Source organism: Coloeus monedula (assembly GCF_965178545.1).
Source record: "Coloeus monedula genome assembly, chromosome: 16".
In the NCBI taxonomy this organism is placed as follows: Eukaryota; Metazoa; Chordata; class Aves; order Passeriformes; family Corvidae; genus Coloeus; species Coloeus monedula.
Genome location: NC_138796.1, coordinates 1,086,892 through 1,112,599, shown reverse-complemented (window position 1 = coordinate 1,112,599; position 25,708 = coordinate 1,086,892). Strand labels below are relative to the sequence as shown.

General features: G+C 43.3%; 1 protein-coding gene across 1 annotated transcript in view; it reads right to left on the bottom strand.

Moving 5' to 3' along the window:
- The window catches only part of XYLT1 (xylosyltransferase 1), a gene marked incomplete at both ends in the record, with an annotated part of 162,060 nt that overhangs the window by 106,117 nt on the left and 30,235 nt on the right, over positions 1 to 25,708 (bottom strand). The window contains one exon of the mRNA XM_082292544.1: positions 14,526 to 14,564. Within this exon, the coding sequence (XP_082148670.1) occupies positions 14,526 to 14,564 (39 nt within the window). The remainder of the gene's footprint in view (positions 1 to 14,525; positions 14,565 to 25,708) is intronic.

The following is a 25,708-nucleotide window of genomic DNA, read 5'->3' as shown; positions in this document are numbered from 1 at the left end:
CACAGCAACCCAAGGAGCAAAGAACAGAAAGTTTCATGTTCTTTGTTGCTAACTAAAAATCTTAAAAAATAACAGTTGCAAAAAATTTGGCAGCCAATTACTGCACTGGGCTTGTTTCTAAATGCAAGATCAGGCAATGAGAATTTCCAGGAGCAGCTGCCAAGGCTGCTGGAGCTGCTGCAAGGATGGTACATCCTCCCCTTGGCCCAGACACGGATTGGCCATGGCTGACAGCCGCAGGAGAACCTCTACAACAGCATTTATGCAGTCAGTGCTTGCATGGTAGCTATTGATTTAAATTCATGTTCAGAAACACAAGACAGGATTATACAAGTGCAATGACACTGCAGGTGGTTTTTCACAACCCTAAAGCAGGTTTTACAATCCTGCTGTTTATATGCACTGCTGGTGAGACAGAGAGATTAGAATTAATTATTCACATGTGCATATTTAAAATCTACAGGTATTATCAGTCCACCACTCCAAGGTAATTTCCAAGGTGTCTCAGGGGGACAGACAAATGCTGGAGAGCACTTACTGTGAGAAAGAATGTGGCAGGATTTGCCTTCTGCTGCCCCAAAGCTGGGCAATTCCTCAAACCCACTTGAGCCCAGGCCATTGCTGCCAGCAGCAAACCTGCCAGCTGGCCTCTTCCCTTCAGTTTCTTTTGGGCAACTTTGGCTTCAGTTTCTAGAAGTGCTCTGCAGAATGTGAATGTACAGAATCAATGTACATTTATAACAATGAGATCATTTATGCTATGTAGAATGTATCTGTGTCTGATAGGTTAAGTATTTGTAAAGCTAATGATCCCTTAAGTGCTCAGTGGTACTCCAGTGCTCTCCATTCATTCCCATCAGACATTTCAGGGCTTGGTTTACAAAAGAAATTCTCTTAAATGTACCAACAGAAAGCCGTGACAGAAAAATCCTTCCTCTCTAGTAGGAATAACAGCAGCTTCCATCACGAGAGGACTGTTTTGCCTTACCTCTGAGGTGAAAGGATTAATGTAAAACCCTGATGTTGCTGTGCTCTCTGTACTTGCCTTCAAATCCCCTGCCCATTTTCAGCTCATCCCAGTGGTATCAGTGGTAACTGAGCTCACTAACTCTCCCAACTTTTTTTTGCTGTTTTCATTACATTTCCTGAAATATGAAGTTAAGGAAATGTGCAACCATTTTTACTTCAAGAGAAACCAGAGACTGACAATGGAGGAAAGGAACTTAATAATTAACACAGCTCCATGCCTTTGAGCAGAGAACTTCACATCTCTGCCATGTAGTCTGCTAAGTCTGTATTTTCTCTTATGGGAATTCAGAACACTGTGAACGTACTGTCAGAAGCAGCAAAATGAAAGAGTTGGTTGCATTTGCTGTGATTACAGAGCTGGTAGGAAGACATCCTGATTGCACAAGGCCTGTCAGTCGCTGGTTCCAACACACTGCCAGAAATCACAGGCAGAAACCCGAGGGGTGCAGCAGGTCACACAGGTACTGCAACCTCAAAATTCCTCCATTCTGACGGCCTCTGCTTTTATGTGTGGAAGCACTAACAGTAGCCCAGCCTATTTACAGTGATTTAAAGAAATCTTTATGGGATTACACCTCAGCATCAATATAAATAATTAATTAATGCCTAGGTCAGCCTCCTCGTGTGACTGATGGAAAGCAGCAACTGCTTCTTGCAGAGAAACCAGACTTAATTCTCCAGCCTTTTCCATCTCATATTGATTCAACTCTTCTGATTTCAATACTTTAACCAGCCTACATTGTTGGACAATGTTGCCCAGCTGGACAGAGGGGCACTCTGGTGGAGGAATGGTCCTCTGTGCAGCAGCAGTGGTCACACATGCTGGAGCTTATCCTATTCATACTGAAAACCAGCCAGTATCATGAGAGACAATCACACGCTTTTCCTAAACAGGCTGAGGTTTTGCACCGGCATGAAAAGAAAATACAGGAATCCATGAAAAATATGGGAAGATTGTGTCATTACTCTGCAGTATTTAGCTTTCAGGCCCTCCCAGGTAGAGACCTACTTCAGTGGATCAATTTTAATGCTGTTACGGCAAAGCAAGCAGTGAAATTATCAGTAAATTGAATCTATCAAGTACTGCTTTTGATAGAACAAACATGGTTACGTGTTTTTAAGGTCGCTGGGATCACATATGATTATTTCCTCTTTCTACTTTTAATCAGGTCTATAAACTGGAAAATTATTGATAAACTGATGAGAAAAAAAAGGCATCTTTCTTGTCTCCTTTCACATGTATATTACAGGCAGAAAGAATAAGAGACTTGTATAAAGCCAAGCCTGTTTAATCAGTGCTTTGCTGGGGGCAGTTTCACATTTCAGTAATACCCAACTTCACAACATCGAGCACTTGCACAGTGACTTCCCCAGTAAGACTCAGCTGAGTGCATGGGTAGCTTTTGTTGTTCAAACACTGTCTCTTCAGATGAATAATCTAATAAATACATTTAGATTTTAGTTGTTTCCCCATTGGAAAAATACCTGATGTTTTTTAGTGGTTTAACTGAAGTGCATTTCTACTGTAAACCAGGATGAACTCTTTTACAGTGCCATTCAAACAAACCATCAGAGGTATTAATCTGACCCTTCTAAGAATTAGGGAGAACACTTCAGATAACCTCAAGGCATTGAATAAAAGAACTGCAGTTTTCTTCAGTTTCATTTACAAGAAAATGGTAATTGTTTTACACTTGCAAACTAATCTTGATACACACAGAGTAATCTGGTACAGACATAAACTCACTTCTGTTCTTTCACCACCTCACCCATAATTTACAGTTGTTTTTCTGCAAGTTTAGTCGGATTGATTTTAGTTTTTTTCCTCCCAAGCACTGGGTTTAGACTCAGGAAATATGGGTTTAGGTGCAACAAAACCTTCTCTCTCTACTCTCCTAATGAGGGTAACATCAAGCAAGAACAAACTCTGCAAGCCCTGGAGCACTCGTGGGTGTATGCCCAGAGGAAGCCTCTCCCAGGTCTGTGCCACACCTGCACTCTGACATACAAAACCTGAGCCCATGCTGCCAGTCCTGCTGGTGACACTGGAGCACAGCGGGTCTGACATGTCAGCAGAAGACATAAAAGGTTGTATCAATTACTTTACAAAAACACAGCACCAGCCAAAATATTCACATTTCCACAGTCTGTGACTACAAGCATTACTACAGCAATTACATTTCTCTAGAAGTGCTCATTTTACACTCACAAATGCTCACTTTAAACTGCATGACCTTGCATGACCTAACTTAAATCTGCATTTTCCAAGAGCATTATTCCTACTTTTCCCACATGCATTGATACTTAAAGCCAAATTTACAAAGGTATTTAGGAACTTAGAAGTAATAACTGGTACTTTAGTAGGTAGCTCAACACCATCAAAGCAGGCGTGGGAGTTGTACTTCCATGTCTTTAAGTACTTTTCCCGTATCTTTACCTGTCTGTGTATCATAATCCATTCTGAAACAGATCTAACACATATGCTTGTGCAGAAATGTTCTTTGCAAAGCAAAATTCCCCACTACAGATGCACCACTGCAGAGCAGCTTTGAACCTCAGAATAAAAGTCACTCCTAAACCTTGAATAAAAAAATGCCTTTTGGGGGAATATTCTGCAATTGTCCATATTTAACAATGCAACTGTTTTGCACAGGGGTAAAAATGACTCTTTTATTAAAACTGGATGAGCACTAAACTTAGTTCCAGCAAAGATTATTGTCAAGCTTGTATTAGAGCTTCTCACAGGATGGAGTCTCTGCAAGACCCCCAAAGGCTTCTCTGCAACAGAGCTTGTTATTCTGGTGTTTTCCCCAAAACTGGGCAGTAAAGCCATCCCAGAAGAATGGTTATAAACCAACTTTACAAAGCAATCTGCACTTCATGGTAACTGCTCTTTATCATTTTCCAATCAACACTAGTTGGCTTCTAATTGATTTTATATTACGTCCCTTACCAGAAATAAGAATACTGTGTTTACTAGGGCAGCACAAAGAGGGCAGGCCTATTCTTACTGCTGTATTTAATGCTGCTGCTAATCATGGAGATTAGACTGAAACAATTACAACAGCTAATTAAAGAACAATGCGGTTTTTGGCATCTTTTCTCAGACAGCACTATTGGGAATTCCTAACTCAGGCAAAGCAGGGATAATTAAAAATCGAGCTCTGGTTTCCCCTGCACTGGCAGCTGGATCACACTGATTAAACTGCAAATAAAACACATGAAACCAACACTTTGTAGTGTATTCAATTTCACTTAAAAGGGGCTTTAAAACTGAATCATAAACAGAGAAGCAGCGCACAACAAATTATTTAGCTGAAGCTGGATATAGTCTTCACTGCAGTTGCTTCACAGCTCACTGTCTCTTGCATAGAGCATGGGATACTCATTACTGCAGGGCCTGGTGAGCCACTTGAATCATCCATGGCCCTTCCAAAGGCAGCATTGTTCAAAACATCACACTAGAAGCAATGGAGCTCAGACAAACACCAGCATAAAAATTTGGAAGACCCCTGTGGAACATGCAGAATTGCACCCAGTGACACCTCAGGTTGTTACTGAAGAGTAAGACAGGGCTAAAAGCTCTTCCAGTGAGACTCTGGAGGGTGGATGAGTTGCTGAAGAGCAGCTGTTTTATGACAGCTACAAGGTTCAAGACAAATTTACAGCTGCCCAGTTAAGGCAGAAGTGTAAGCAGAATTAAGCCCTGCCCAAGATTATCTGGAATTCTGCTGTAAGACCACCTACAGAAGAGCAGTCAGAGCATCCCTTTGTCCTGCTCAGGTCCCAGCATCACCTGGGGTCAATGTGCAGTTACCCAGAGAGACTTACACAGCTTAACTTTATAATCATGATAACAGAAACAATAATGTTTACTCTTGGCTAGCGTTTGCCCGTATACTTTTGAGTCACACGAGCAGTAAGAACACAAGCAAACCCAAAGAATAAGACATGAAAGGTGATGCAAAAATACCAAGCCTTAAGCTTGTTTGGGTGTTTGAAAATCTGCCTGAAGGTTGTTACTGTGCTCTCTGGACAAGTACTTAATGCTTTGTTAAACAACAAGGGGATCCTGTTAAAATTTTTTAACTAATGCCAAGAAATTTTGTATTCATGCAGCTCTGTGGAGAAACATCAGTATTAACTCACCTTCAGTGATCCCACATACCTCATATGAATTTGATACTGGCACAGTTTAGCTACACCAAGTCTGTAAACCAGCAAGAGCACCACATCCCTTCAGAAGCACAACTATTTTTAGCTTTATATATTAACTAAATATATTTAACAACAACAAATAATAATAAAAAGCAGGGAGGCTGCACTTGGCACCTGCAATACTTGCACTAAAGCAAAGTGCTTAAGGGATGGGGTGCTGATACCAGCAGATGCAGAGGAAGGCATATAACTACGTTTTCTAAGACAAGGCCCTTTCAGGTTTTTGGTAAGCATTTGAGAGTTTGGGGTACAGGACAGAAAATCTGCTAAAGAATCAGAGCTCAAAAAGGGAAATACACAAACACACATGCCTTCTACCTACCTACATCTGGTGCACAGATTACGCAGCAGTCCTGCTTCAGCCACATGTCATGGGAACAGTTTGGAAGGCTGGCTCAGAGTTAATTAAGAATAAGATTATGCTAAAGGTCCTTGTGGAAAAAGCCCAGTTAGCACAGTAGTACTTCAGAGGAAATGCTCAGGTACTCAGCCTGGGCACAGAGGTGTTACAGACATTGTGCTGGCTTTTGTTAGGGAAGTCCCAGCACAGTGACAGTGGGGAGCATCTCCTGAGAGCCCTGCCCTGCCTCTGCCCCCAGGGAACACGCCTGGCCAGCACCTGGCCAGCACCTGGCCACCACTCTCTGCCAGGGCAGCTCTCTGCCAGCCCAGTGTCAGCGCTCTGTGCAGAGGCAGACAGGTACACACGTGAACAATCACAGCCCTGCCTCAGCTCAGCGTGTGAATTTGGTGACATTTTCAAAGTTCACAGAGGATGTTCAGACCTTAAACTCTGGAGACCCCAGAGATTCCACTGAGGCTTCACATCTATTTCACCCAGAAATGGTGAAATGGTGGCCTGAACTGCCACCTTTTACTCTCTTCATTACCTCAGACAGAGTAATTTTTGCATTTCCCTCCATTTCGTTAACCTTATTTGCCTAAGATAAACTTCAAAAATAATTTTAGCAGCCTGCACTGCCTGGAAATCAACACCAGCAAGCAGTAAAAGAAGACATCACGCTTACAAAGGGCTGCAAGGAGAAGTGGCTGTTGAACACCAGCAACAGGAGAAGAGAACCAAAAAGCCAAGTAAAGAAACTTAGTGGCCTGGCTGGCGACTTGCAGTGTGGTCTTGAAGGCTTCTCCTCCACCTGATCAGTGACTGACAATGACTGTGCTGACTCTTTTTTGTCCACTTTCTTGCTTAGATGCACATATGCTTTATCACATAATACACAAGATATTCTTTATTTTAAGCTATTTGTTATCTCCTATTGCTTTTGTTAGTCCCTGGTAACACATAACAAAAGTTTATTCTGGAGAAGCAGCTTTCATATTTTTCTCTGAAATTATGAGTTTGTTCTCAATCCCTGAGATGGTATCTCATGCTTAAATGAAATTTTGGCAAAGAAAAGCAAAGCACTTCACAGCTATCCTTCTACATCTAGTACCATTATGTCTTTATATACCTGTAAAAGCAAGCCATGCAAATTTTCCTAAAAATAATGATGCAAGTTTAACTGTTCTTTCTAGGCTATGTTCCAAAACCAATTTTGAACTTGAAAAAAACATGAAAGTGAGACAGCTGGGAAAAAAAAAAAAAATTTCGTTTTTTACTTAATAATAAATGCTTGAAAGGATCACAGCATTTTATAAGGTCATATGTAACACCAGTTATGACACCACAGTAATGCATTATTCAGTGCCAGGGAAGAATATAAATCCTTGTAATGTACATGGCTAAAATGTGGTTTAATTCTTATTATCCTTTGGCTTTGACTCAAAGTTCCTGCTGAGCGTTATAATGTTTAGATGATGCAAATTCCCTGAGATGCTTTAATTAAAGCTGCAGTGTAAGACTTTGCCTCTGGCTATTGGTCACAGAACCTGGCACTTCCATTTCCAGAGGCACCACTCACCAGGCAGCACTGCCCAGCCTCAGCTGGACCCGAGCAATGGGCATTTCTGGTCCTGCTCAGGCTGAGGCAGACTGGTGCTTTGGGCAGACACTGCACCTTGCTCCTGCATGGTTGAGCTTCATCAGAAACATATGACAACTAGGAGACTGAGAAAATAAAATTCCTGCTCTAATCTCTCCCTTTTTAACAAGGAATTTCGCTGGGGGAGTACATGGATGTTTAAGACCAGCAGTTTGCAGCACACATGCTACTTCTCAATAGCACACATTTCCACTATGCTCCAAACACTGAAAAGACCTCTGGAATTTGAATTAGCTGGTGACTGCCTAATTCACTTGTGCTCAGCAGCAGGGAGAACCCCCGAACCTCTAGGACTCCTCTGCTATGTGCACACATAACACAGCCCTGGGCTTAAGGAGTATCTTCTGCTCACCTTTTATGAAAATATCTAAAGATTTGGTTTTGTTTTGAAGTGAAAAACCACCTCAAATCTCTAAACACTATAACTGCTAAGAAAAGCTTTTCCTACTCAGCTCTATGGGGCTCTCCTTTACAGGCAAGGACAGCTGGATGCCTTCAAGCACTCTGGCAAACACCCTTCAGCATTTTTAGGAATTTCACTCTATCTTTGCACAGCATTTGCACTCCTGTGATTGTGACCAGCCTAATGGATCCTTCTTTCCTACTGAATGCTGAAGCAGGCATTTTAAAGGCAGTTGTTCGCATGTGTTGACTCGAAGTGCACACATCCTGGAAATCCACTGCCTTTCAGCATTACTGCCAATAAATAATTAAAAAGCCTATTAAGACAGCAAAAGCCAATTCACTGAAATTATAAGCAAATATTTTTGCATCAGGGCCCAGACTTGGGAAAACACTTAAACAGCACCTTCAATCCAAAGCATGTGAGCATTCACAATGATGCAACTGCCTGACTAGGAAGTCTTGTGTTTTACTGAGTAAGGGCTATTACTCAGCTCTGCAAATTACTTTCTCTTGTGGAAATATACAGTTATTCAAGATTTCAAAATATCTAGCAAAAACAACAGTTTCATAACTGAAAAGACAAGTCTGATTTCAGCCTAAGTCCTACAATTTTGAATCTGGATAGAAAAAACAAATAGTTCTGACAGAATTTAGCCTCCACTGTATTTTTTTCAGACATCAAAATACTTAAGTTATTCAAATACATACAATATCACAAAGGCAGACAATAATGGAAATAAGAACATCAAGAAAGTGTTCTACTCCAGGCAGCATATTTACAAATATTACTGGAACAAAATCAACTGCCACAGAGGGAACACAGACATTAGGCACAAGGAATCTCAGTCTGAAAAACATTCAGAAAATGGGACACATCAAACTACAAGTTAAATTCTAATTAAGAACATGAAACCTAGGAGGAAAAGCATATGCTGTCAGAGCCACAGCAGTTACATCAGGAGGTGACAAGGGAGAGAAGGAAAATCTGAAGAGGAACAGGGACATTTAGAGAAATAGTAAACACTCAGAGAAACAATAAACACTGTTTTGGGAGCAGAGCATCTCTGCCAGACAGCACGTGTCTGGCAGCCCACCTTGCCAGACAGGCAAGCCCTGCTGACCCTCTACAGTTTCAATTTCCAGGATTACCTTCCCCAGCTTTCTAATGCTGCCTTTTCATGACCAGCTGAGATCATGGGGGTGAGGGGCAGAAGAGGATTTGATGATCCCAATGAAAATGAAAATTACCAGCTGGGACACCACTGGTCCTTGACTGACTGCAATGCCCACACTCCCATTCAACAAATGGATGAATGACATTTTTTGAATTATGCCAGTATTTGAACTGGTGTTGGAGAGAGCACACAGCCTCAGATGGCTGTTTCAGGAGCATCTTCAAGGAAATCATGCTTTTGAAAACACACAGCCTAATCCTGGAGCTGAATGGATCAGCTCAAGATGTAGGACTGTCTGCTGTGGAAAGCCATTTAAGCTAAAACAGAGCAAGAATTCACCTTGGACCAACAATTCCTGATTAACTTCCTTTGCTGGCAGGCTTAGTGTAAACTAGGCACTATGCCAAAGCCTCCCAATCCACTCTGGAGCAAATGCAATTTGAAGTGATGCTCTCATATTTGAACAGCATGGACTTCAGAGTGAATTTTCAAGTAATGGTCAGAAGTGGCACAGACCTATGGATCAGTCATGATGCTGGCACTTTGTGTAACAATAAATCAAAACAGGTCTTTACTAACTTCTTTCATTGCACAGTAAAGGAACAGCTTCCAAACCAGTGCATTGTGGTGAGTGGTCTACAAGGAAAAACTGTTACTTCTAAGCTGGAACCACAATTTACCCAAAACAAGCTGGAACAGTGGGATATTTATATTAAAGATCTTTTTAAATATTTATATTAAAGGTATTTTTAAATATAGTACATACCCAGACAAAATCTCTGAATGTCTTTAACATGAATGAGATCTGCACACCCCTGGATTTCACAGGCACCACACCAGCTCCACCAACTCTGCAGAAGCTACTCAGCATTTTGCCGTGACCTCAGGCATCCTACAGGCAATGGACACGACCTGGATTTCCACCCTCTGGCACAAGAAACAGAAACATGCCAGAAACCTGTTTGCTGTGGAGATGGAAGCCAGTGACTCCATCAAAAATGCAGGTACTCACAGATATCTCTCGTAGAGAGCTCCTCATGGTCACTGCTGCAGACTATGATCCCCAACAAGAGTTTCACTTGAGTTTTAGCTTCTCTGAAGCTTTTGGGCTTTCCAAGTCCATCAGTTTGCCTCAGGCCAGCTGGAGCCATGCAGGGATTTGCAGCCTTCCTGCAGGAAAGCCAGAGGAGCTCTGCCCAGCAACCATGCACCCACTGAAACCACACTGACCTCCCCAGCAGCAGCCAGGGCAGCTCCTCCTGCATGGCACAACCTGCATCTGTCAGGGACCTTTTAAATAAAAATGCTGAACTAAATAATTTCCTTATGAATGGCCAAGTTTTACGTGTGCTACGCCTGCCACACAAACACCAATTCACTGACAGGAGCAGTGCTGGCACATCACCAGCACTCTCTGTGCCAGGCTACCCAACTGCCAGGAGAGACAGAAGGGGACTCCCGCACAGGGCAACACAAGAAATCTGGAGCAGGGACCATGTTTTAACTTAGGCTCTGCATCAGAAATTTAAAGACAAGCTAAAAACATCAACAGTTTTATGTGTGTCAGTTTTGAAAGGCCGGGCTATAAAGAACACAAAGATATTCAACAACAGAAAAAAAATGAATGTGAAGAATATGTCAGTTTGATGTCTAAAATAAAATGGTAATGACCTCCATTTACACAACACTTCTGTGTTCTCATAGGCAAAGGAACAGGCAGCACACCTTGAGAAAAGGCTGATATGGCGCCTCATTTGTTATTCAAATTGTCTTTTGCTTTTTTGCCCTTAAAAAAAAAACAAACCAGCTATTAGTCAAGACTAACTTTTTGACCTTTGTAAGACACCGTGCTCAGCTAGCAAGCACCGTGGTAACAGTGCCAACACAGGTTCAAAGCTGAGCTGCCAGAAAGGTGCTCTGCAAGCAGCGATCAAACGTTGCATGTTTCCTGCTAAGAAACCAAACACTGTCGAAGACCACAGCCAAATTAGCATCGAGATAATTTGTAAATAATTAACTTAGTGTCATTTCATAGACACTAAGTGCTTGCTCTTCTAATATCATGATTTAATTATCAGCATTTATTAAAAATATTTTGTTTGCTGTACATAAACATTAGAAGACAGTGAAAAGCAATTAGAAATGTAGGTAACATTTACTACACAGGATAATGCACAATTAAATGCTAAAAGACACGGGAACAAAGAAATAATAATAATAATAATAATTCCTTCTGGTTCCTGTGGAGTCATGGAATAACATGTATAATAAATTGTATTGTGCATAAGCAGCAAGATGAAAACTATATTAGGTTTACAATTGTTTTAAAGATGACACTAAGTAGAGCGAGGAGCTCATCAAACCTGCTACTTGTAGCAAAACCTTTCTTGGAAGCTCCACTTCAAGCCTGGCCTTACTGCAATGCAAATTACTAACCCACCACCAATGGCAGCACCTGGCAGCTGCCACCTAACAGAAGCCAGCACCACAGGCTCCAGCCATGATTTCAATCTTAAAACTGATTTTTTCCTCCAGTTTAGCCGCACCTATAAAGTAGAGAAACAGTCCTGCAACAAGGAGCAGGGAACTGACCTGTCCTGCAAGGGACAGCGCAGCTTGCACTCTCCAAAGTGTCAGTGCCCACTTGTGACGCACAGGGCAGCGCGGCCAGGCCACCCTGGGATGTGGTCACAGGGGGGTTGTGCCATCCCCGCCTAAGGAGAGGGTCCCTCTGGGGCTCCCACCTCTCAGGCAAGGGCTCCCCATGGGAGAAAACCCCATCCCTTTCACAGAAAGAAGCAGCCTTGGCAGGGTGCTGTGTTTGGCTTAGTTTTGCTTCGGGGATGGGCGCAAGCAGCGCTTTGGGGTGCGGGGCTGTGAGTGCCAAAGAGCAGAGGCACGCTCTGGCTCTGCCCCAGGGCTGTGCGGCTGTGAGCAGCACAACTCTCAGCCTCGGCAGCTTTGCTGCATGACAGGTTTTGCTAATCCTGTTCTGAGGCTGACAGCTCTCTACACACACACAGAGTGCACTGAGCTCGGGCAGTAAGGCAGGCTCTGGCTGGAGCTTTGAAAGGCAAACCTCACATTCAGATGCTCTGTTGCTCACTGGACACAGCTTCCAAAAGCTCACTCCTCATACAGCCTTGCCTAATGCATGGCCTGCTGTGGCTGGCAATAGAACTGGCAGAGGAGTGCAAGGCTGCCTGTGTGACGGGATGGGATGGTTCACAGCCAGGGCTGCACTCGCTGCTGTGCCAAGACAGTGCAAAGAATGACACAGATGCAAGACGGGGTTCAAAGTCCAGAGAATGGCCCTATTTAATTATATGATTCAGCTTTTATAGCTTTATTCACAAGGGTGGCATAAAACCATTGGATGCTTGACCATCCGCCTCCCAGAGGGATTGGCTGAACAGCCTAACACCCATTTTCTAAATATTTTTCCCAGTGTGGAAACAAAGGCACAAACAGCTTGTGCACCTGTGAGATAGTTTACAAAACACAGACCACTTTCCCAGCTGGTTAGCGTGAGAAAGGAGACTTTCACAGGCGGCTGTAAAAATAGGAAAATTTCTCTGCCACCTCTCTTAGCATCTGCAGGCTGTCCCTGTCATCGTGACTGGGATGCCACAAGAAGGTGCTGGAGGGGAGGGGGAGGAGCTGGTGCATGTGGGACACACCCTTTGCATGGCCAAAGGCACCTGTTCGCCCGGGGCCAGCACAGGATTTTCAGCCCTGGACATGACACTGAACCACACATTTCCCACCAGTACCAACAAGGGTCCATACCAGCAAGTCACAATTTTGGTTTCTTTTCCCTGAAGAGGAAATACAGGGAAAATTTCAAGTAGTCCAAGACTATCAGCTTTCTTCCTTAATTTCCCACAGAAACATGTTTTCAGACAAATTCTACCACTTCCACAAATGTCCAGCTAGCAGCTCTGGGAGTGAGAGCTGACAGACTGCCCACTGCCTCAGCATTGTCATCAGCTGTGGCAATAAACACTGCTGTAAGGCAAGACAATCAAACATTGGTGTCTTTTTCTTTTAAATCTCGCTTTGGCTTCAGCACTACAATCCATCCAGCTGCAGTCATTTTCCCAACCAGAAACACGGGAGCAGGTGACACAGACCTCCATATCTCCACGGGATTTACCAGGTACTGATACACTTTTACTGTCAGCCTACAGCCCCATTAATTCCTCATGGAGTGATGCTGGGAATGCTGACAAGGAGCCACACTCCAGGGACTGCACAGCTGCATCAACAAGGCTGTCACACAGGGCAGTCAGAGGAGGAGGAAGGTGAATGTGAGCAATGCCCGTGATCTGTGCAGCAGCCCAGGCAGGTGAATCTTACACATAACTCGTCCCACTCTGTGCATGGGGAACAACAGTTCCAGGAGTAGGTTCTCCTTGTGCTGGGGGCTCCAGGACACAAGGGAGTAAGCAACTACAGAAACAGACACAACTCTCAGTGTGCTCCATGGAAGTGGGCATAGCCACTTCAAAGCTGCCCTGGCTACAAAATTACTGTAACTAGACCTGGAAACTGCTGCATGTAAAACACAGCTGTGCATGTGTGTATTTATCCAATTATTATCTGACTGTTTGTAAGAAATTCTTTGTGCATTTTTGTTTTCTGTGCTATGCTTCTCCATCCCAGAAAGGGAATTAACACTTTATATCACTTTGCTATACAAAAGCTATTTATGCCATTGAGGTCTATTCCCAGCATAACCTGAGGAAGAGAAAATTGCAGGGGGGTGTTGGGGGAAAAAAGCAGCATCACAAGTAAGTCTTCATTATTACTGTATCTTTCTAGTTCTACCTCATGCACAGATCAGTACTTTATTATATGCACTGTGTTTTGATACCGCTTTACAATGCCACTGTGTATAACAAACTCTGTGTGATCCTTCCTTGCCAGTTTTGACTCACAAGGACTTGGCTCTGAAGAGAGGTCCATAAAATAGATGTAGTAGGCTTGTTGAAACAAATAACAAACCAGTCAAAAGCTTTCCCCAGAGAAAGGCCAGCAGAAGACAAAGGTAGAAATATTTATGCCGTAACTCAGGGGCATTGGCAATGTGTCCTGAATAAACACTCATCTTCAGTATGCAAGTTCCATAGCCCTCACAGTCTCCCAAAGATCAGCGAGAATGGAAATCAATGATGCTGCCTTGTTAGAAAACACAAATCAAAGCATCAGTGACTTTGTAAAATCCCTTCTGTCACTTTGACCTTCTGGTGCCAGGCAGCTCCACAGATTCATTACCATTCATTGTAATGTCTAAAGAAAAAATCAGCAGCACAAGAGTTTGAGAGTAACAGACCAGCAGCAGGGATTGGGAAAATGCTGGGAGTGTACAAAAAGTGTACAAAAAGAAATGAGAACACCGTGAAAGGATGCTCACTCTGCCTGGAAGGCTGTGTCCTCTCTTCCAACACATACAAGTCAGTTCTGCTGTCGTCCAGCTTCACGCCAGGTCCTTCCTCACCATCTGCACCTACTGTTTCCTGTCAGGAATCTGGCTCTCTCCTTGCCCAGCCAGTCATGCCAGGAGCTACTGCTATGGCTGCTACACCTGCACCCTCTCCAGGGACACCAGCAGGGGTAGATACCATAAATATGGTGGGCAACACCAGCCCAGCCCTCTCTTTCAGAAAGAAGTGGGATGGGGGGTAGTACTAACCTGAGTCTCCAAGCTGGTGTAGGGACTAGGAGGTTCAATCTACAAAGAGAGCAGACAGAAAGAGCCATTACTCTGGAATAGTGGAAGAGAAGTGTTCTGAGCTGTTAGTGGTCTAAAGTAGTGATATCAGGGACAAACACACCTGCTTCAACAAGGATGGCAGGATTATTTTTTAATTTTCTTTTAAGATTTACCACTTTTCCAGACATCTGGAAATCACACAGAATTTACAGAACCTCTACAATATTTGGATGAGCAAAAAAAGTTGCAGTAACAGGAGTATACCAAAAGGCCATGTGCAGGCCCTCACATCTTTGATTTGATGCTCTTTTACAATTCTTAGATTACAGCTGACTGGTTTTGGATCAGATCAATATTTGACTGGTGCTCCTGTAATTTCAAGGCATTAGGACTTTTTCAGAAAGCTGATCAAGACTTGATGGTGAAAGGGTTGGCCACATCCTTGGCAAAATTTTTCCTCCCAACAGCTGCAGTTAGCTGTGGTTATTTTGTTTTCCATTAAATTTCTTCCTAATGAACGCTCCTCTCCAGCTCTGCACATTATAATGCACGTGCACTGTACATTTTCTGCAGTCTGGCATCTTCCTTGGTGTCAAAACCTGAACTCTTAGCTTAGCTTGGCCAGAGGATTCAAACCTCATTAAAGAACTTCTAAACACAAAAGCACAAAATCGTCTATTTAGCCTGTTAATTAAAAGGTTAGCAAGAGATAACATCCCTGTAGGAAATCCCATCATTAGTGTTCTGGGATTAGCACTCAAGAAAAATCTTTAAAAGCACATCTTTTAAAGTATAAGGAACATTTAAAACCTCAGTCTTGCTGGTCCAGGTATTACTCTGCAAGGTCTTGCTCTCCACATCCTGTTTAATTGGAAAGCCTAACAGAGCAGAACCAGGTCAATGGTGCTCTCTCTTAAATCCATCACATCTGTCTCAATTAGACACTTTTAGTTTAGAAAATTCTCGTCTATGAGATTATCAGGCTCCTGAGACTAATTCTGAGTTTTGAGCCATTGTGATTCTCATTTTGGCTAAATCACAGAATAGAATGAAAAAAAAAAAAAAAAAAAAAAAAAAAAAAAGTGGGCTTCCTCCAAGAAACAATATATTCCTTTTACTTTTAATTATGCCTATAAAGCAGCTTTTGTTTTAACAATCACCATAAATACACTAATGAAGAAACAAGCTATCAACCCAGGAAAAAAAGCTTAAGGAGGAAATTGGCCTTGAAAGCCTTGACACACTTTTCCCCCACTCAGCAAGTCATGGGTCAGGCAGCACAGTGTGCACAGGTGAAAAAGCCCATGATTACCTCTGTCCCACTGCTAACTTAGAACAGGCTGATGAAAGGTTGCATTTAGCACCAGAGTACCATCAGGACACAGATGTAGTAGATATTATCTGACACCAAGACTGGAAGGAAACTGAGAAACCTCAATGAAATCCAAGTATCATGTTATCAGCTAAGCTAGAAGAGGGAAAAATCATCTGCAGGTGAGAGGACTCTTGTCCTTGGGCAGCCTTACTCTAAAACAAATGATGGCAACACTTGCAGCTCTTCTCATACAGACTTAGCAGGGACAAATGCATCCATTTTGCAGCTGGACTCTTAAGCAATGCTAGTCTGGTCACAATGTTGTCCTCCATTGTCCCACTCACATTTATATCATAGCAGGAGGCTCACAACATTAGCAGGTGTGTGGGGCAGATAGAATACAGAGTGTGTTTAAATACAACAAGCAGAATACTGCTGTAACAAAGAACAGCTCAGCTGCACAGGCTCCCCCTTGGGAGATCATCTGGATTTTCTCAGTCAGTGCCAATTTGATTGCAGACAAAAGCTTTTTCAACATGTACTGTTCCCTTCCAAATGGCAATATTTCCATAAGAGGAAGTAGCTACTACTGAATGTATAAAACATCCTGGAAAGATCAGGGGATTCCTGTAACAGAGAAGGCTTCAGATTCCTTAAAGGCTAGACAAACTCAGTCCAGTATCTCCTGAATAGAATGGATTTCTTATGGTAATTACTAATTTCCAAAGCTTCCTGGCCCAATGAAAGCTGTAAATATAAACCAGGTTTTGAATGGCATTATTTCACCATGTGGAACATGCTGTATCAGCATGGGCCTGTGACCTACAGTTTTTCCTGTTTATTTTCCCCCTCATTTTGGCTGTGGTAAGTTGTATTCACTTATGCTGCCACCACTGTGCAGCACTGCAAGGGGGACTGTTCTGCCCCATCATTAGAACACAACTCAAATGTCACCTCCACTTACAAATTACCTGAGAGGAAAATGAAGCTTGGCTTTTAGGGGCAAGAGTAGGAACAAACCAGGTAAGCTCCTCCCCCAGCTCACACTTTTTTGCACAATTGCTAGAGATGGTGAGAGGAAAAACCCAAAGCTTTCTCCCAACTGCAGTTCACACAGTACAACATTGCTGCCTCAGCCTGCACTCCACTGACTGTGAAACTTGGCTGGGGTGCCTCTGGATGCCACCTCTGCCTTGCACAGAGGTGTTTTCTTTCACCCCATTCCCGACTGCCCACTCTGCTTTCTTGCTTCACCCGTGCAGTTACAGGTACCACACTCAGCACAGCTCTTGGAGCTGACCTGAGGGTCCCCAAAACACAGCTGCAGCGAATCCAATTCTCCTCTTTAAGCAAAGCAATAAGGAAGCTGAGGAGGGCAAAGAAGGTGGGAGGACATAAATATAGCCAAATTGGATTTTCACCTGCAAAAAATAGTTTTAAAATTCAAGCTCAAAGTCAGCAACTTAAAAGAAAGACTCACTCTTACTGCAGAAAGAGGCATGTTCTTAAAATCATCTGCCTATCACTAGTGCCAAGTAAATGTCACATTTGGGTAAATCCCAGAGCTCTCCTCCAGCTCCTGTGCATGGTTATGGATGACAATGTGCACAGCAATAGCCCACATGTGAAGGATGAGGGTACACACTGGTTTTCTTAAAGGTACAACCTCTGCTTTGTCCAACCTGCCGGCTCTCACTGACTATTAGCTGCTAACGAAAGGTAAGAGAGCAAATTATCACATGGAAACACTTAGGAAAAACCAGCGGAATAACTGGCAGCATGCCAAGCAAAGTTTTGGTTGGTCTGTGTATGTTCCACTTTAATTCTAGCAGGTTTCAGCAGCCTGACACAGAATCACAAGAGTTGTGATAACTAAACCCCAGGGGACGTCAGCAATCATCCCATCTGAAATTTCAGACTGCCATTTTTCAAGTGCTATGAATCATTAATCTCCAGTGCTTGTGATGAAATGAAATCTGTAGTGGAATTGGAGAGTAAACACTATGACAGTGCTGTATAAACAGCCTGACACATTGATCACCTTTAAAGACGGATCAGGGTGAGACTGTTTACTATTGAAAGGTGACACTGAGAACAGCAGCTCTGCTCTGGGGTTTGGCTACTGTGTTTTTCATGATGGGTTAACATCTCACTCCCATAAAGAAAACAGACATGTTTTCAAACACATTGCAACCTTCCCAAAACAAAACTAAAGGACAGGAAGGCTCGGAGGAACTGAGGTACAGACGAATAAACCAAGTATTCCAAAGTCACATGGGAAATAGGAGAGAAACCTGCAAAGTCTAGGACCTTGACCACAAGACATCTCTCCCCCATGCCACAAAAGATGTTTTTCCAGCGGCTTCAAAAGACACCAGGTTTGAATTGCTTCAATCCAATCACACACGACCTAAGCCTGACTGCAGGAGAGCCCAGGGCTCAGACTCCGAGTGCTGCTGGCTGCACTGGGCTTGCTCCAGCAGACAAAGCTCCTGCTCGCTGCCCCTCCCATCACCTCTGGACTGCTCACCTTTAGTTCCCACACTGCTCTGTTCACCTTTGGTCAGTGAGCCAGGAACTTCAAATGATTTTTTTATACTTGATGGACAATTTTCACTCATTTCTAGTCACCTCTCTCCATCCCTGGAGGCAGCACTGCTCTGTGTGTGGCTTGGCACAAGGCAGTGGCCCCCAGCAGCAGTCCCAGTCACCCCGGAACCTCAGCACTTGCACTGCAGCAGGTTTTCCATGTTTTGTGCAGCTGGACCCTGAGACACACAGGGGCACTGGCTTGTTAAGTTCTTTTATAGTTTTATTGATTTGTTCTATGTCACTTTACAGCTGAATCAGTCCTTTCAGTCAGCTCATGCCACGAAGCAAGGAGAGCTGTGCCAGTGCAGCAGAGAGGTGCCCAGCAATGCCAGGAGCAGGAGAATAGGAAGGAAGAGACAGAAGTAAGGGACGAGGTAAGAAGGCAAGCAGCAGTAACAAATGAACAATCACATGCTTATCCAGCAGTAGAAGAGCAGCTCAGTTAAATCTAAGAACCTGCTAATTCCTTGCTTTTCAGTAAAGATAAATCTGTTCTCTTGTCTGCCGGAGTTGTACAGAAGAATGTAGCCATTTACAGAACCTAAGCAGCAGCAACACCTACTCTCCCTACCTTGCAATAACAGTCAGTGCCCAGAAACAGCCCAGAACTCCCTAATACCTCCATAAAAACCATTACCCAAAATTAATCCATACTATCTTACTGAATGTTTAAGCCATACACTGAAGCTTCTGTCTATTAAATACTGTTCCAGTTACAAATGAAGCTGGAATTATTCCTATCTTCGGTGTCTTTTACCACCTGAAAAGTATCTGCTGCAGCCAGCTCAGCACAGACCTGTGAACATATCCAGGGCCAGCAACTGCAGCACATTGATAGCAGCAGGGAGCTTTCCCACATGTCTGTAAAATATGTCTGGCCACTGAGATGCTGCTGTCCAAGCACTGCTTTGACATTTTGAGTATGTCAGCTCCCCAGGCCAGACAAGCTGTCTCACAGGTACGAGTGACAGACAGTTAATGCTTTAACTTATTAACTCCAGGCTCACTTATCTTCCAACCTTGGCACCTCAGCGCAGCACAGCTGCTCCAACACCACTTTCCAAATCTCTGCTTAAGAATGATACATCTGACCAACTCACAGCAAGGGCCAACTGTCCTGCTTTCCTTAATAATTTATTAAGAGCTGGCAGGAGCCACAGCTCTGCTGCATTGTTCAGCTGTTCTAACAAACTGCACAGTTTGTTTCAGGCAGCAAATGAATTTCAGCATGAAATGCTAATGTGTAACAGGACAAGGAACTCTAATCTAATGGATCAATAGAATTGGGTTGTTTAGAGATGGCAAAGTGTACCGGATGCTACTGACAAAGATCTTTTTCCCCCATGCCCCAGCTCATCTCTGAAAGCCCCACACGCCCTCGCTGCTGTGAACCACAGCTTCATGCCCACTTCCCCAGCGGATGCTGCTATGGAAACCTCCAAGAGGGCACCCCAGGAGGTACAGCCTGGGTATGATTTTGAGAGTAATTACACTCATGGATGTAGGTTATTTGTAGCTCTAGTGATAGAAAGGAGAAAAAAAAAAATGACACATGTCCTTATGCAACATTTTAATAGAGCTGGAGGAGTCTGTATTTATAGAGTTACCAAGTGTCTTAAACATCTACATAAAAAACCCACATGGAAGGAGACACTAATTCACTTGAGAGCATAAGCATTGCATTTATAGGGGAAAAAATGTCCTGTCTGACAACCACTCCAGTTGTCATCTGTTATGAGAACAATCTGTCTGAATATTATCTGAAACAGGACACTGTAAAAAATCAAAGATCAGGCTCATCTGAAGTTTCCAGACAAGTTACCAGAAGAAAATTAAAGCCTGCACAGTAAGGAACATGTTCCAAAGTTAGAGGAGCAGCTGAAGAGAAGAGGGCAGGGCCAGCTTCAAAGTTGAGTGGGGCGCTGCTACGCTGTGAGCAGAAGTCAGCCAGTCAGCACAAGCTGCACTTGCAGCTACCGCAGGTAATCGAGCTGGAAATCCATGTCAAAGCACTTGGAAAAGAGAGAGAGAGAGATGCTGGTGGGCCAGTTTAACTGGTGTTGGCATAACCCCAATAACAACAACAAAAAGGAAGCACATTTTCACCAGATTTTGCACTGCACACAGAAAAAGACACGCACGCAGTCCCTGCCCTCAAAGCAGAGCAAAGCACCGCTGTCCAGTGGCAGCCACGCTGGGGAGTCATCAAATGCTGCTGTGAGCAGTAGCTTCAGGTCTTCACCCTCCTGAACCCTTCTGCAACCACCCAGGGCCCTTCCAGAGAGGGGCACAGCCTGGCACAGAGCCGGGGTCATGCCCTGAGCCTTTCCATCCTGCTATTCTTATGAGAAGGATCTTTCCAAAGAATAAACTGAGGACACCAAGAGGCTAGGAACACAGCCCTGGGTCTTTCCAGAGGGAAAGGGAAAAGACAAGGAAAAATCAGCTTTGTTAAGAAAATCCAGCTAAAAATCTTGAGGGTAAGAGAACGAGAAGAAGCCTGTATAGCTTCATACAGAATAAAGCCTGCCAGACAAATTTAATTGCTTTATTTGTTCTTTGATAGAGTTACAGAGGGAGTGGATACACAGCAGAGGTCATATTTTCCAGATTTTAGGACAGCATCTGTGTCTCACGAAATCCTAATTGAAAAATTAATTCAAAAAGACTTGGGAAGGGGCAAGCACAGCTCTGGAATTGAGAGCTGGCTGCAGGACTGTAAACAAACGATAATGATAAACGGCACTGTATTGAGCTGAGGGGAGGTCATATTGAACAAACTCATTAATGAGCTGAAACGAGGATTAAAGAGCACACCAACAAAACCTGATGATTGCACTAAAGCTCGATTGTGTCTGATGGATGCAAGGCTGCCGTGAGGTGAAGAGGACACGTCCAGCAGCAGGATCCTGCCCCCAGATCCTTGGCAGGCAGGTCCGACATGGTCCAGGCACAGCTGCCTGTCATCCACCACCCTCAGCCCGGCCACAGCCCCACACACTGCTCATCTCCTCCCCCTCACTGGCCACCCTGGAAATAAACAGAACTTTGTGTTGCCCAAGAGCCAAACGAGATGTGTGGCAGCAACACAGCCCTTGGCACATGCCAGGAATGCAGGAGTGCACTGACAAGAGGAAGGCTGGGACCCCCCATTCAAGCACAGCCAGGAAAAAAAAAATCCCACTACTAAAAATAACACAGTGCCTTAAATCCTACCAAGCTGTGTTTTCATGATCTCCCTGAGACAGCTTAAAAAATTGTAGGTTTATGGATTAAAGTCCCTGATAAATCCATTTAGGACCAGACACTTCCTCTGCATGAACTTACTACATTCCAATCTTTATGACAGGGGAGGAGAAAACAAAAGAAAGAAACAAACAAAAACTCCGAACAGAAAAACAACAGACATGACAAAAATACCCCAAACAAACAACTTTTTGAAAAATTTTGAATGAAATTTTTGGACACAGAATTTGGTAACACTGATCTCTGAAGGATGAAATAGATACTTTACTTTTTTTTTTTTTTTTTTTTTTAAGTACAGCTGCTGATTTTCAGCTTTGGAAGTACTGAGGGTTTAGCACTAGACTTTGAGTTTTATCAATAAGCTACAGGAAAAGATCAAGAATATGCAGATAGAACAGCAGTTTTGGCTCCCTTCTGCAGTTTTCATGCCAGAACTAAAACATATTTTTCCCAAATAACAGAACCTATCCATCATTTTTATTATCAGCCTGGATGCAGATCCAAGTTTCATCACTTGGTAAGTTAGAAAAACTCTCATTAGCATCTGTGTGTGTAGGGAGGCCATAAGAACACCTCATTAACTCATTAAAGAGGATTCTCACAGAGATTAGCTTCGTCAATCCTTCATTTAGCTACCAATCCATTCATGTGATGCTATTAAGCCCCTCATAAACAGCCAAGTACTCCGTAATACACTGTAGGAGCTCAGGTTTGAATCCCCATACTGGTGCACGCTGCTACTGGATTTGTGCTGCACCACTATGAAAATCACTGCAGCCCCAAAGCATCGTTTCTTTCCAACACGACCAAGTGACGAGCTGAAGCCCACACGTTGTACTAAGATGGGACACAGTAACAGCACCCAATCCCCGTGATTTCAAGCCATTCTTACTCAAACCTTGCTCCACATCACACATTTGATGATATGACCAGAAATGTGCACAGGCAAAAGAAAGGGTTACAGTAATAGCCAGTGCAAAGCAACTGCTGCTCATTGCTTGAATGGGAAAGCTGTCAGTGAGGAACCTCTCATCCCCATCCTTAATTTCCAGTTTTCCTTCTTTTCCTTCCCTCTAACCCCTCTTCTGTGCAGTGCTGCTGTCACACCATCTGCAATCTATTTTCAATAAGCCACCTCTGCATGAACAGCACATCTGCCTCTGCCAGGAGAGGCTCCCCCTCTCTCCTGGAACTCCCAGCACTGCTTTGGTTCACTACAGTCACCACGATGACAGAGAGACAAAACCTGCCACGTCTACATATCAGACAGGTATTGTGTGTTGGTAAACAGCAATTGTCATCCAGATGGCCCTACAGCAGCTTCATCTTGCACTGGCCTTCAGATGCCACCGTGGCAATTGCTCATGCAAGAACATGAACACAAGTCCTTCAGTTCCTGCCAAAGCATCTCCGTTCCCTGCACTGCAGTCAGTGCTGCTTCCACTCGTGGAGGTGTCAGAGGATTTCAGCCCATCTAAATTCATAACCTTAATAGAGATGCACAATTTTATTTTCAAGCTGAATAATTCAAAGAACATTAATTCACTCCCATCTGCTTAAATGAAACAGATTTGTAAGATCCTAATCAGCTTGTATGTCCATAGACCCTTTCTACCAAGAGCATTGGGCTGGATTTGGCTGTGCATAAAAGGCCCCACAAATCTTTACTGCAACTCGCTCAGTACCATCTCACAAACACTCAGCTCAGACCTAGCAACTGCTCTGTTACATCCAATCCACTCTGGAAAACATAAAATGATCTCTGCTACTGCAGGACAAACCTGGCAGCTCGCAGGATGTGCAGGGGAGGCCGAGTGCCTGCCTGATCCCAGGCAGCTGCCTGGAACTGAAGCTCTGCCCTAAGTGGCCTTCCAGATTTCAGGAACTCAGACAAAAGATGCTATTAATGGCACTTGGGGCTGGAGGGGGAAATCCTCGAATGTAAAGTTTCAAGTCACTGCACATTGAGGAAGAGGAGTAAATAATAAGAAAAAGTTGTCCACAGTAAAGGATTTTGTGAAAGTGAACTCCACAGCTTGATAGTATCACAAGCACCCTAGGAATCTGGAGAATGAGACAGGAGAAAGTGTGGGGAGACTGAAGTTAAAAACTGCACACTGCATGGTTCATTTTCCTGTAATTCCTTTTATTCATTGCTATAATCAACTTGACATGCAAAGCTGTTCCCAATTTACTGACAGCTTTTCAGCTGACATCTAGTTCTCAAGGTATTTTTTTTTTTTAAACCTAAATAGCTAATTATTCATCGCCTTAAACCAGGATATATAACAATGTCAGGAAATCATCTGTTCAAGTTATATCAAAAAGCCTTTGGGGATTAGTTCATCTCTTTTGTATGCTGCAGAAAACACTCACTTGTAAACAATTAAATCATCATTTGAAATCTGTCTACACTTTTAGCATCTCTGAATGCAGCCTGAAAAATCATATAAACAAGTACCTTATTGTTGCATCTAGAACCCAGGGCCGAAAGGTTTTCCTCCATAGTATCTTATTTGCTGCAGGCTGAAGGCTGAACTTACAGGCTAATACAGGCTCTCTGTAGAACCTGTAATAAAGCATCTAAATAAGTGCAATAGCTGCTTAAGGAGACCCGAGTTACACTATTCCCAGGTTATGCTGAGAGCAGAAGACATGCTACAAGGATATCAACATACTGTGGCACAGAGGCATATAACCTCCATGTAATAGTCATGGCTGAGACAAAAACAGGCATTTAAATTTGGCCATGAAGGCTCAGCCTTTGGCCTGAATCTACAGTAATCAGACCTCAGAGTACCCTGCTTCAAGACGCAGAGCTCCTGTATAACACACATTAGAAGAGACCCAGGGACATCACTGGAGCAGAAGCACTTAAAACTTTCCTATTTGAAATCAGTCCATTTCTTTTTGGTCTCCTACTGACTCCTTGACTGCATTTTTAAGGGCTGTAGCTTTGTGGAATACAAACACAACACAAGCATACCATTCCATAGGAAGAAGCTCCTTTCTAAGTCTGTCTTGGGCTGAGCACTGCAGCAGAAAGTTACCGAGCCTGGACAGCGCTTGTTTGCACATCTCACTACAACTGTGCAGATGCAGTGTATTTGTAAAACACGTATTTTACAAATACACTGGTCACTCGAGGTTTTTGTTACAGAGTTACCCCTATGCTCAAGAATTTAACTCTCTATTCTACTTCTCTGAATCAAAAACCTGTACAGTATTGTACAGGTTTGAAAGGCAAACTTTCATCTGCTGTTACTACTTCACCACTAATTGTGTGATTTTGTGGCTTTAGTACCTTGATAAATGTTTTGACTAATTCATTTGAATCACTGCAGCTGTATCCTTTTTATGATATAATTGCTGACCCCTTCAAGAGAACAAAACAAAACAAAACAAATTATCTTCCTTATGCAATGAAAGCCAAGTAGGTCCTTGTGAAACTACAACTTCCTTTCAGTTAGTGGAAGAAAACACACAGCATTCGTGAGAGCATGCAGACAGAGGGGATGCAGACACATCATTGTCTCAGGGAGGAATTCCTGCATCGTCAAGGAACCGGCTGAGATGGGATCGCTGAACGATGGCACAGAGCCCTCACTTCCCTGCACTCAGGGTGCCTTTGGCCACAAAAACGGGCCATGGGCACCTTCTGCCAGCAAGTCAGTGCTGAGATCTGGGACAGTGAGTTACTATGGTGGAAATTAAAAATGTGACAAGACAGGAATGACTTTTACAGATTTCCCAGCATCTCGAGTCCCCAGCTGCACAGAAAAACTCCCCTAGAACTAAATGCAGAATGGATGAAGCCAGTTCATCCCAAACACCCAGAGGAGAGGTTTGGGTTTATTCTTTGTTTCTTTATGACTGTGGGTTTTGTTCATTTGCTTATTTGATTTTAAACTAAAACTGAGAAGTACGTACTTCAGTTTCTGACACGATACCCTCAAGTAAATCAACATGGAAACTGTAAACTAGTGGGAAGTTGCAGGCAAGTTCTTAA